At 38.1% G+C, this 13,171-nt stretch overlaps 1 protein-coding gene across 8 annotated transcripts in view; it reads right to left on the bottom strand.

Moving 5' to 3' along the window:
• Nucleotides 1–3,892: 3,892 nt before the first annotated feature.
• The window catches only part of BLOC1S6 (biogenesis of lysosomal organelles complex 1 subunit 6), an 83,973-nt gene continuing 74,694 nt past the window's right edge, over nucleotides 3,893–13,171 (bottom strand). For 7 of the 8 annotated variants that reach the window (XM_003831470.8, XM_057299861.2, XM_057299860.2 and 4 more), the window contains 3 exons: nucleotides 10,402–10,489; nucleotides 8,083–8,169; nucleotides 3,893–7,213 (listed from right to left, as the gene is read on the bottom strand). In XM_003831470.8, coding sequence (XP_003831518.1) covers nucleotides 7,094–7,213; nucleotides 8,083–8,169; nucleotides 10,402–10,489 — 295 coding nt within the window. In that variant the 3' untranslated portion in view covers nucleotides 3,893–7,093. Of the gene's footprint in view, nucleotides 7,214–8,082; nucleotides 8,170–10,401; nucleotides 10,490–10,513; nucleotides 12,377–13,171 lie in introns of those variants that run through there. The other variant, XM_055098396.1, reaches the window with a different exon arrangement.

The following is a 13,171-nucleotide window of genomic DNA, read 5'->3' as shown; positions in this document are numbered from 1 at the left end:
GATAATTAAGAAATATCTTGGGCCGCACACCTGTAATCCCAGCTACTTGGGAGGCTGAGGCAGGAGAATCACTTGAACCCAGGAGGCAGAGGTTGCAGTGAGCCGAGATCGGGCCACCGCACTCCAGCCTGGCAACAGACCAAGACTCCGGCAAAAAAAAAAAAAGAAAAGTAAAGAAATATCTTTGATCTCATGTTAGGAAAACTCCCTACTGGAACCAATAATTGCCTCCATAAGTGGAGGGCAAGCTCAGACCAAAGGAAGAGGTAGACCACTCCAGGTTGGTAGGTAGCCAAAAATTTATTCAGGGGAAACTTACATAGTAGGCAGTCTTGGGCAGCAGCAAGACAAGGTACATCTCAGAACTTGCAATATACACCTAACCTTTTATACCATGAAAATAAAAGTGCACAGAAAGTCTCTGATGTCATGTTAAGCCATCTGGTTGCTTTCTTAATCTATTTACTCTAGTTACCTTCTGTCTCTTTAATTCCTACTTACAAGGATTGTTTGGGTTCCCTACAATGAATGTTCCTAAGCATGCTGGGCAGAGGGTGGGACTGCAGGGAATGGGGTAGGGGGAGGTTCCAGGTGGCAGCAGCAGTTCACTGCTTCCTACGACTCACTTCAGTCATATACCCAGAACGCATCTGAAAAACACATGAACACATAACTCATACTGTAAGTGTTAAGACAATGTATTATGAAAATACTGTGGGAACACAGAAAAATAAATTCTTTGGGTGGCAGTGAGAAAAACCGTAAAGAGGTGCCATTTGACTTGCAAAGAATAAACAGGTCTCCAACAGGCAGACATTAGAGGCAGTGGAAACCCGATGAGCAAAAATAGATGTGCAAAAGGTGGCAAAATAAGTAGTCCCCCATGTAGATATGTGACTTCGAGGTACTATGATATAATATCCAACATTTGAGCTGTTACTATTTTGTTAATAAGGGCTTTTATATAGATATCATGAAACTTTACATACTTATCAAGTTACAAGCTCTTAGAATCCTAACTTCACGATTTTAGAAACTTAGGAACACAGAATTTAAGCAATTTGTCTAACGCCCCAAATCAAGCAGGAACATGAACCAAAGCAGTCCGACTTTATTTATTTATTTATTTATTTATTTATTTAGGGACAGGCTCATGTTCTATCACCAGGCTGGAGTGCAGTGGTGGGATCATGGCTCACTGCCTTGACCTCCTGGGTTCAAGTGGTCCACCCACCTCAGCCTCCCAAGTAGCTGGGACTACAGGCATGTGCCACTACACCTAATTTTTTCTTTTCTTCTTTTTTTTTTTTTTTTTTGGCAGAGATGGGGGTCTCACTATGTTGCCCAGGCTGGTCTCGAACTCCTGAGCTCAAGTGATCCTCCTGCTTCAGCTTCCAAAAGTGCTGGGATTATAGGTGTGAGTCATCATGCCCAGTTTCAATCTGACTTGAGTTCATAATCCTACACACCATATTACTAAGGCCCTATATGCTTTAAAATTTTAAATGTTATAATCAAAGTGGAGCCTAGGAACCTTCAGGTTTATAGACATATTTTTGTTTCTTAGTATTCCCTTGTCTTTTTTTTTTTTTGAGACGGAGTCTCACCCTGTCACCCAGGCTAGAGTGCAGTGGGGCGATCTTGGCTCACTGCAACCTCCGCCTCCCAGGTTCAAGCGATTCTCCTGCCTCAGCCTCCCAAGTAGCTGGGATTACAGGCACGCCCTACCACACCTGGCCACTTTTTTGTATCTTTAGTAGAGACGGGGTTTCACCATGTTGGCCAGACTGGTCTCGAACTCCTGACCTTCTGATCCACCTGCCTCGGCCTCCCAAAGTGCTGGGATTATAGGCATGAGCCACCGCACCAGGCCTGTATTCCCTTGTACTTTTTAACTCTCTCTTCTAATGGACTAATAAAAGTCAGGCCTAAAAATAACAGTGAAAATCATTCTCAGAGTGATTTTCAGCCCATCCTTATCAGGATTTGAACATTGCAGGCTTCCTAGAGCTCATTAGGAATATATTTATGGTCTAAACCAGAATGAACAGCTACAAACTTTTCCTCCGTTTACAATAAAGTGACAGTAGGGGGCGACTTTTTGTTACTTTTAACCAAAAATAGGTGGATTCTGTTTATTCTTTACAGAAAAATAGGTGGATTGTTTATTCTTTACAGAATAAGCCTCCCTTATTCAAGGTACGTACATGAAGCATAAATTACCTTGACCTTCCACGTTGGTCTAGGCCTGTTCTTTTCTCTTTCTCAATCACCACCCCCATCCCATCCCAAATTTTACCCACCTTCTCTTTGATTGCCCTTCTTTTACAGTGTGTTTCTTTGGAATTTTTGCTTTAAGTGCTTTTCAAATTGCAGTCATTAGAACTGTCTCTCTTGACTACTCACTTCATTCTCCTACAGGTTTTGAAAATAAACTTAGTCTCACTCAAATACTAACCTGAAGACTAAATGGAATCTGACCTCATACATACAAACTGAGCTAAAACAGTAGGAATAAACTTGTAATCCCAGCACTTTGGGAGGCCGAGGCAGGCAGATCACGAGGTCAGGAGATCAAGGCCATCCTGGCTAACACGGTGAAACCCGTCTCTACTAAAAATACAAAAAATTAGCCAGGCATGGTGGTGGGTGCCTGTAGTCCCTGCTACTAGGGAGGCTGAGGCAGGAGAATGGCGTGAACCCGGGAGGTGGAGCTTGCAGTGAGCCGAGATCGCGCCACTGGACTCCAGCCTGGGAGACAAAGCCAGACTCCATCTCAAAAAAAAAAAAAAAGCATCTCTCAAGCCATGCTGGATGTTGCGGAACAGGATGCAGTGTCAGACATGGGAGTTGTCCACATCATCGAAAAGGACAAAATCACCACTAGGATTGAAGGCCTGAATGGACTAACCCTGTTCGCAGAGCCCACTTTTTTTTTTTTTTTTTTTAAATAAAATAGCCTTAAAAAAAAAAAAAGGTAAAAATCTGACCTAAAATATACTATCAGTTGGAAATTTTCATTTTTTATAAGTCATACATGCAGGGATCCTTTTGAAGCACTTTCTACCAAACTACTAATAGTAGGTATTATTTTTGTTCTCAAAGAAAAGTGAAAAACTTTATGAAATTGGTTTGACTAGAATCTTTTCACACTATCATATTTATTTATTTATTTAATTTTTTTTTTTTTTGAGATGGAGTCTCGCTCTCGCTCTGTCGCCCAGGCTGGAGTGCAAGCACACCACCACACCCTGCTGATTTTTGTATTTTTAGTAGAGACAGGGTTTCACCATGTTGGCCAGGCTGCAGGCTGGTCTCGAGCTCCTGACCTCAACTGATCCAACTGCCTTGGCCTCCCAAAGTGTTAGGATTACAGGCGTGAACCACCATGCCTGGCCTCTATCCCTTTTTTTTTTTTTTTTTTTTTTTTTTGACACAGGGTCTCACTCTCACCCAGGCTGGAGTGCAGTGGTGTGACCTCGGCTCACTGCAACCTCTGCCTCCCAGTTCAAGTGATTCTCCTGCCTCAGCCTCCTGAGTAGTAGCTGGGATTACAGGCATGCACCACAATACCCGGCTAATTTTTGTATTTTTTGTAGAGACAGTGTTTTGCCATGTTGGCCGGGCTGGTCTCGAACTCCTGGCCTCAAGTAATCCACCCACCTTGGCCTTCCAAAGTGCTGGGATTACAGGCATGAGCCACCGTGCCTGGCCTTTCTATCACCTTTCTAAAAGAAATTTCATGAGTGGACCCATAATTCTGTGACACAATAGATGGAGAACATTAAGAGAAAGATAACAGGTGAGAAGAGAAAAGAGTAGAATGTTTGAAATAATGTACATGAAGGGGAGTATATAGCGCTGTGCACAGAAGGATGCTTGATAAATGACATCAGATAATTCAGAGACTTTTTTAATTAAATGTGTAAAAAGCAGTTCTCATCTTACAAGCTCAAAATCAGACGAATGTATGAGGGTGTATAATTGTTATATTTATAAACTGTATCACCCAAAAACTCAATGAGGACACAATCTATATTACATTCAACATTTGCATATTTACATGATACTTACTGCAAAGTAAATACAAAATGAACTCCCATCATTTTAGTTCAGAACACAAGTGATATAATTTCAAAACAAAAGCAATTTTTTTCAACAAAGAACAGAAGTCTCCCAAGTACCAATTCACTATTTTGCAGAAAAATACAACACTAATTTATAAGATTTCCATTCCAGTTTAGTCAGTAAGATACATTGTTTGTTTGTTTGTTTGTTTTGTTTTTAGAAACAGGGTCTCACTCTGTCATACGGGCTGGAGTTCAGTGGTGCAATCAGAATTCACTGCAGCCTTGAACTCCTGGGCTCAAAGAATCTTCCCACCTCAGCCTCCCAAAGCACTGGGATTACAGGTGTGAGCCATCACAGTCTAGTAAGGTATGTTTTTGTTACTGAAATACAGCTAAAGTTTTGGATTTTAATCACCAAAATAACAGTACTTCTGGTTTACAATTGACTTTAAAATAGAGGATACTAATATATATTTATTTTCATATTTTTTTTAAATCTTCAAAACTGAAATACAATTCTGAAAGTATTTGTGCCTTGTCATTTGTTCAATAAATTTGATTTGTTTTTAAACAGGTCACAAAAGTTCAACTAACTAACCAGAATTCTATATCTATTGCCTGTCTACTGGGGTTCAGTCTTAAGTCTGACTATATCAAAAGCAGCAGCTCAGAATTTATTTCATAAAATTAATCCCAAGAGTTACTGGGTAGCTTTTAAAGTATTTCATTGCTTATAATACAACTCACTAGATAGATAGTCTATACTAGTGACTCGTGACATCAAAATTATCTGGAGAGCTTTTTAAAAAATACGTGGGATCCACATCATAACTACACTAAGAATCAAGAATGTCTGTATTTTTTTTAACGTTCCCAGGTGATAATGCTATGCAGCCGTGCGTGGGAAACCCCAATGTACCACTAAGCCTGTGGTTCTCAACTTTTCAGGTGCACTGGAATCACTGGGGGAAACTTTAAAAACAAAAAGCAAAGCAAAACAAACAAAGAAAACAGATGTGCTTCAGTAGATAGAGAATTGTGTGCAGGAACCAGCATTTTAAACAACCACTGCAGTTGGTCCCAAATGACTCAGAAACGCTGTACTACCTTTGTCAGATATCATATTATAATGAGTACATTCAGCAATTTAGGTGACATTGTCTGCAAGCCCTAATGAATCCTGCCCTAGGCAGTTTTAGCAAGTGTTTGAGGGCAACACTCAGCCTTTCAAATAAAATATATTTATATTCTTAAATATTAGGTCAAAGTCAACTGAATTGTGAGACCATCATTCATTAAAGAAGGCAAATGCTCTTTCCAACAATTTAAACCTTTAAACAAACCAGTTCTTAGCCCTCAACTTAAACCTAATGCTTTCTCCATCGTTAGCCTGATATGTGATCAGAGGTAGTGATTCCATCTTACCAGAAATGTATTGTGGATTATAAAAGATACCATTCATACATCTTCACAGGCTCTGTACAGTCCCTATGTAATGGAGATTGGAGACCAGTTGGATATTAAATAATACTGTAAAACAGTAAACAATACACTCTTGATTTTAAACGTTGAAATCTCGTATTTCCCTCAAACAATAAATTCTTACATATAATATCCAGAAAAAAATTCTAGAAAACACTAAAGGTATCACGCTGCCTCTTTTGTGAAGCTATTTACTAATTTTTCACCATCCCTGTAATTATCTATAAAGTGGGTACTTGATGTACATCATTCCACTTCAAGAAATTGTTTTTTCTTTTTTTTGGAGACGGAGTCTCGCTCTGTCACCAAGGCTGGAGTGCAGTGGCACGATCTTGGCTTACTGCAACCTCTGCCTCCTGGGTTCAAGCAATTCTCATGCCTCAGCCTCCCAAGTAGCTGGGACTACAGGCGCACGCCACCACACCCAGCTAATTTTTGTATTTCTAGTAGAGACGGGGTTTCACCATGTTGGCCAGGATGGTCTCAATCTTTTGACCTCGTGATCCGCCCGCCTCGGCGTCCCAAAGTGTTGGGATTACAGGCGTGAGCCACCGCACCCGGCCTCACTTCAAGAATTTTTTACAAGCACAGAAACTATATCTCAGTGTATGATAACTGTTACTATAATACTATATTGTATTATAAATATACAAGCTCATTTGAGTGTGTGATAGCTCCACTACCTCCACCAAGCTTTAGGGATATATATAATCTACTTTGAACCCAAAAGCCACAGAAGCAGTGACAACGACGCTAAGAAGCAGAAAGAGTATATGGTTAGTAGAATCTATCTGGCATCTTGCTCACCTGAACTACACCTAAAGTGCTGTTATTTCCCGTGCATGCACTTTTCCATTATGTTCTTCACAAAGGCTCACCTCTTTTCCATAAGCCACCATGCCCAGTCCACAAACCAAATTATTTTTAATGTTCAACAGAAAAGAAAGGTAGCAACAAGTTCCTTATTTTTGTTAATTCCTTGTTTCTTGTAATAAAGAGTATCACTTCCTCTCACCAAAAAGCTATAGAGCTTCTGATGAAATTCAACTGTTCAAAAGGTTTACCTCTTTTCCAGGGGTAGGTGTGATTAAACAGCTGGCACTTCTTCTTAACAAAGTAATGAAAAGGCAATTACTAAAAAATCAGCATTGTATTACCAGAAAGGCAAGTCATTTCATAAAATAAGAACTGGAGAGTTTTAAATCCATATTCATTAAGAAGCTAAAAAATTCATACTAATTTTTAACCACTTAGAGTTTTGACTCACAATAATCAAACCACTTTCCAGTTTATAAATAATTCAAGATCAAAATAATAAATTTTAAAATTAAACAAAATTTGAAAAACTTACATATAAATATCAAAAACCAAGCAACATGACGTCTGCTACTTGGAAAAAAGGCATGGAGACACAGTAATACCGGAATAAGGATTTCAACATATGACATAATGGCGTAAGGCACTACCTCAACTTCAGTCTACACTTGAGTCATCATAACCCAAATATGGGACAGGAGAAGAAAACACACAAACACAACTTTTCACATCCTTTTGGCTGGTCTGGCAGTTAACTGCTTTTCTCTTTCAAACTCCTTCTCTCGTTGCTGCTCCCTTTCCAACTCTTCTTTTTGCCTCTTCTGCTGCAGTTTAAGTGCTCTTTTCTGTGTTAAAAAAAAAATTTAAAAACCAAGAGAGCAATCAGGGGTTACAGGTTTAGCCTAATTTGAAAATAACAGTGCTCTGCTTTGAGGTAATTCATTCACACTAATAAACTTCATCTTGGACATTTAAATTTGGGATAATTTAAGGTCCCTTTGATTCAAAAAAATTTGTTGCTCTAAACTCTTATTAAATGAGAACTGTAGGGCATATCCAGAGAATCTAAGCCTATCAGCCCAGCTATTAGTAAAAATGCTCAGAGTGCAGTTGAAAAAAAAATGGTATTTTTAAGGCTGCATGCAGTGGCTCATGTCTGTAATCCTAGCACTTAGGGAGGTCGAGGCCAGAGGGCTGCTTGAGCTCAGGAGTTTAAGACCAGCCTTGGAAACGTAGTGAGACCCTGTCTCTAATATTTCTTAAACAATGACATTTTTACAAAGAAAACAATGTACCATGAATGAATTATGCTATTGTATATGAGGGTATAAAAGTCAAAATATGAATACTGGCTGGGCACAGTGGCTCACGCCTGTAATCTCAGCACTTTGGGAGGCCAAGGCAGGCGTATCACCTGAGGTCAGGAGTTTGAGACCAGCCTGGCCAACATGGTAGAACGCTGTCTCTACTAAAAATACAAAACTTAGGTGGGCGTGGTGGCGGGCACCTGTAATCCCAGCTACCTGGGGAGCTGAGGCAGAAGAATCGCTTCAACCCGGGAGGCAGAGGTTACAGTGAGCCGAGATTGCACCATTGCACTCCAGCCTGGGCGGCAAGAGCAAAACTCCGTCTCAAAAAAAAAAAAGAATACTGAAAAAAAAAAAACAATTAAACCTCTACTTTTGTAAAGAATGTGAAAGAATTTTCAACTCACTTTTAACTTTGATGTTTTTTCATGAAGCATCAGCATCTCTTTTCTTATATTCACCAACTTGGCATGATAGTGTTTAGCCTCAGCAAACTTAACATGGAAAAATAAATGAAAAGTCAAGTTAAAATAGACTAAAATATCAAAATGAATAAATAAGGCAATATATAAATGATAGTTTGTGCTTCCTAAATTGGTCAAAATTTTTACAGCCTTATCTTCACATTTTAATTCCAAAATAAAGATTTCCTTATACTGTTAGTAGGATTTGAAAGACATTTGATTTAGTTCAGATTGACAAAAGTGTTACTAAACATAAAATAGACATTTATATTAAGATGGGCATAGACAATATTTTGCTTTAAAAACATATACTTCTAAAATTTCAGATAAGACTATCTAATAATGCTATCAGTTTCATTTAAGAAAAGTAAAACATTCTCTCTGCCTTTACAAGAGACAGACTGAGCCAGAGCACATGAAACAGTTTAAGTGAAGTGTCTGCCCATAAGGAAAACCCAAACTGTGGCCACAGAGCCCTGGACAGAAAGGACTGTGGACAAGTCTAATCCATTCCTTGGGCTGCTTTAGTCAGACTAAGCAGAATGATCTCTGTGAGGACACTTTCCTTCTTGAGGAGTCTTAAGTACAGACTTTACAACTCAGCCAAGCTGCATAATCTAAAATGAAGTCTTATGTCAGGAGAAGATGGGAGGATGATGCAAGCCTAGAGATGTCAGAGAGAAGAAGAAAAGCACCCTATTTTCAGACAAGGTTACAGAAAGAGAAGAAATGAAAGAAACGTCAGTAGAGAGATTCACAGCCTTAATGTAGCTGCAAGTAAAGTCATTGTCTGATTAGCTCAGAAGTTACAGTCCCTTTTTACATGTCCTGGGCCTTCCAGTTTTCAGTTCCCAGATGATAATAAAAACTACCCTTGACTAAGAGAAGAAGAAAGAGGAAGACTCCATCCTGCCCCTTCAGACTAAAGCAACAGTATTACATCTGCTTGGTTAATTCATTCAACATTCATTCATTCAACAAATATTCCTTCTGTTGCAACACGATTTCAGTGGGGAACACAAAAGTAGGTCAGTGTAGCCTTGCCCACCTCCCTCGCAAGAAACCAGGAACTACTGGGCAGATGGCTCTGTATTTATTTCCACAAACCTCTAATGCCAGAGAATATGAACTTTGTTTTTAATTGTTACAAATGGAAAACATTAGTAAACCATCTTTGTCCAAAGAAAAGTCCATTTTTTGAGGTATGCATGAATGGCTACAGTCATGTAAACCCAGCTTCTTTTTTTCTTAATAGAGATGGGGTCTTGCTACGTTGGCCAGGTTGGTCTTAAACTCCACGCCTCAAGTAATCCTCCTACCTCAGCCTCCCAAAGTGCTGGGATTACAGTCATAAGTCACCGTGCCCTGCCCACAAACAAAACTATTTTTAATGTTCATCAGAAAATAAAGGTAGCAACAAGTTCCTTTTTTTGGTTAATTCCTTGTTTCTTAAAATACAGAGTATCACTTCTTCTCATCAAAAAGCTATAGAACTTCTGATGAAATTCAACTGTTCAACTATTTATATTGAAAGATATAACTGATCATTCTCAAAGCGTCCACTTCAGCCTATGGCATTAATTTATTATAGCATTATGAATATGCCATATAATTAAATAAAATGCTAATTTAAGAAACCATGTAATTGGTAAAGAGAAATGCACTTTCTTTAAAGAAAAAAAAATGGTACCCCAAAGGTTCTTTACTTCCAGTTCGCTCTTTTTGTTTGTTTTTTGAGACAGGGTCTCCCTTTGTCACCCAGGCTGGAGTACAGTGGCACAATCACAGCTCACTTGTGGCCTCGACCTCCTGGGCTCAAGCAATCCTTCCACCTCAGCTTCTGGAAAAGCTGGGACTACAGGCATGTGCCACCATGCCCGACTATTTTTTTAAATTACTTTTTGTAGAGATGGGTTCTCACTATGTAGCCCAGGCTGGTCTTGAACTGCTAGGCTCAAGCAATCCTCCTGCCTCAGCCTCCCAAAGTGCTGGGATTACAGGTATAAGCCACTGTGCCAAGTCTAAGTTCTCTTTTCTAAGTCTTCAATTATAAGCAGATCTATTCCAAATGCACAAATAAGTTCAATTTCCTACTACAAATTCAACATTTGAAAGATAATAATTCAACACAACAGAAGTTCAATCAAGGTTTCTTGTTAAAAAGACAAATTCTAAGCTTAAAATCTTAGCTATTGCTTAGCTGAGTCTTAGCTATTGCTAAGACAAGATGTCATTAAATTACATCAACTAAATCGTACTTACCAAAGCATTAATATCCAACATAGAATGACATTCTTTAAATTTTGAAATCTCTTGTTCCAGTGTGTCTAACAATACAACTTGGTTCTGTCTGAAACAAAAACACACAGCCAAGACAAACTCTACATATTTAAAGTACCGGTCCATTAAAAGGAATCATATTCATCTTGGTTAATGGTAACAGTTAGAAATTAAGTAGGAAATGTATTAACTCTCTAAGGTTTATTTAATATAGAATAAGATTTTTCAAAATAATATTCTAAAGCCACATTCTGATAACTAAATGTCTTTTATTCTTGCTTCAATTTCTAATAACTAAAATAATCCAATCATTTAAAAGTATTTTATTACTTGTTACTTTTAACAACTCTCTGTATTATTCCAAAAAAGAAGTTTTTTATAGTATTTTGCCCAAGAAGTTCAATGTTTTATATATCTTAAAATTGCAACATTCCCATAAAGGAAATGAGGAACAATGGTTTTTCAGATTAGAGGTGAGGAAGATGCAGTATCAAGGGATAGTAAGTCAAAAAGAATAATTAAGCAGCAAGATGAAAAAAGCATAGGACTGGAAATCATAGCTTTCCCCGGCCAACAGCCAGTTAGTTATATGATCTTAGAAATTCAGTTTATTTCTCTGGCCTAACTCCCCTCATTTACAAAGTGAGAAGATCAGACCAGATAATTTCTAATGTTTCTCATTACAATTCTGATTCAAAACTCATTGAGGAAGAGAAGCCAACTTCCTTGATATTTCTTTCCACATCAATCAATGTTAGGATCACAGGAATAAGTGACATTAAAAGGGTCACCTACCTGAATATTTTAAAGAATGCTACAAAGAAAAATACGTGATTTGCTTGTAAAACTGTGCTATCTAGAGAATAATGATTAAAAAAAAAAGAAATAGCAACGAACAGGCTCAGGGCAATTACAACATCTCTACTATCCAGCACTGAGTCTGGCATACCCTACAGGTCATAAATTCGTCTCTTGGCTGGGCACAGTGGTTCATGCCTATAATCCCAGCACTTTGAGAGGCCAAGGAAGGAGGATTGCTTGAAGCCAGGAATTCAAGACCAGTGTGGACAACAAAGCAAGACCCTCTACAAAAACAAAAACAAAAACACACACACACACAAAATGAGTTGGGTGTGGTGGCACACACCTGTGGTCCGAGCTACTTGGGAGGCTGAGGCAAAAGGATTGCTTGAGCCCAGGAGTTAGAAACTGCAGTGAGTTATAATCACACCACTGTACTACAGCCTATGTGACAGGGTGAGACCCCGTCTCTACAAATATAAATAAATAAATAAATAAATAAATAAATAAATAAATAAATAACTTTGTCCCTCCAGCTTGGACTAGAGATCACAGAAAGTGAAATACAGAATGGATGAGAGGAAAACCCAGCAAGTCAACCATCCGAGATACGCAGGACAGCAAAAATAGGCTGTTAGAACTAGAAAACAATAGAAGGGGGAAAACAAAAAAATCAATGAGACAAAAAGGTGGTTCTTTAAAAGATCAATAAAATTGATAAACCTCTAGTGAGACCAATCAAGAAAAAAAAACCCCAAAGTATTAGTATTATTCATGAAAGAGCAGTAATCACCACTGATCCCATGACATTAAAAGGATAATAAATGAATATTTTCAACAACTCAGTGCTCATAAATTTGATAATGTGGATGGAATGGACTAATTCTTTGAAAGATACAAACTACCAAAACTTATACAAGGAGAAACAGGAAGTTTATGTAGGCCTATATTTATTAGACAAATTGAATCAGTAAGTAATAACCTTCCAAAAAAGACAGTACCGGGACCAAACGGCTTCACTGGTAATTTTTACCAAACATTTAAGGAAGACGTGATACCAATTCCCCACAGTCTCTTCCAGAAAATATGTCAGTCCTCCTTTATCTGCAGTTTTGCTTTCTTCAGTTTGAGGCACGTACAGTCAACTGCAGCTGTGCTATATCATCACAAGAAGGGTAAGTACAGCACAATAAGATATTTTGAGAGAGAGACCACATTCACTTAACTTTTATTATAGTATAACTGCTGTATTTTATTATTAGTTATTGTTGTTAATCTCTTACTATGCCTAACTTATAAATTAAACTTTATCATAGGTATGTAAGTATAGGAAAAAACATAGTGTATAAAGGTTGACATCCATAATCTGAAAATCCAAAATGTTGCAAAACCTGAAACATTTGGACAATGAATGACCCACCTGACCTCATGTGATAAGTCACAGTCAAAAAACTCTGTTTCATGCACAAAATTATTTAAAATATTGTATCCACTAGGGGTCTTGGAACATATCCTCCTTTGGATAAAGGGCAACAACTGCAGAAGCAAAAGGAGCACCTCCCAACTCATTCTATGAGGCTAGCATTACCCTAAAGCCAAACCAGATAAAGATATTACAAGAAAGAAAAACTATAGACCAGTATCTCTCATGAACATCGATATAAAACTCCTCAACAAAATATTAGCAAATTGAATCCAACAACGTGTAAAAAGAATTACATACCACAACCAAGTAAAATTTCTGCCAAATACGCAAAGCTGGTTCAATATTCAAAAATTCAATCAATGTAATCTACCACATCAACAGGCTAAAGAAGAAAAATTACATGGTCCTATCAATTGATGTAGAAAAAGCATTTGACAAAATCCAGCATCTATTCATGACTATAAACCATCAACAAACTAGGAAGAGAGAGGATCTTCCTCAACTTAATAAAGAATACCTTGAAAA

The sequence above is a fragment of the Pan paniscus genome, chromosome 16, assembly GCF_029289425.2.
Source record: "Pan paniscus chromosome 16, NHGRI_mPanPan1-v2.0_pri, whole genome shotgun sequence".
In the NCBI taxonomy this organism is placed as follows: Eukaryota; Metazoa; Chordata; class Mammalia; order Primates; family Hominidae; genus Pan; species Pan paniscus.
The sequence above is the reverse complement of the archived record's forward strand: the minus strand, read 5'-3'. Positions and strand labels throughout refer to the sequence as shown.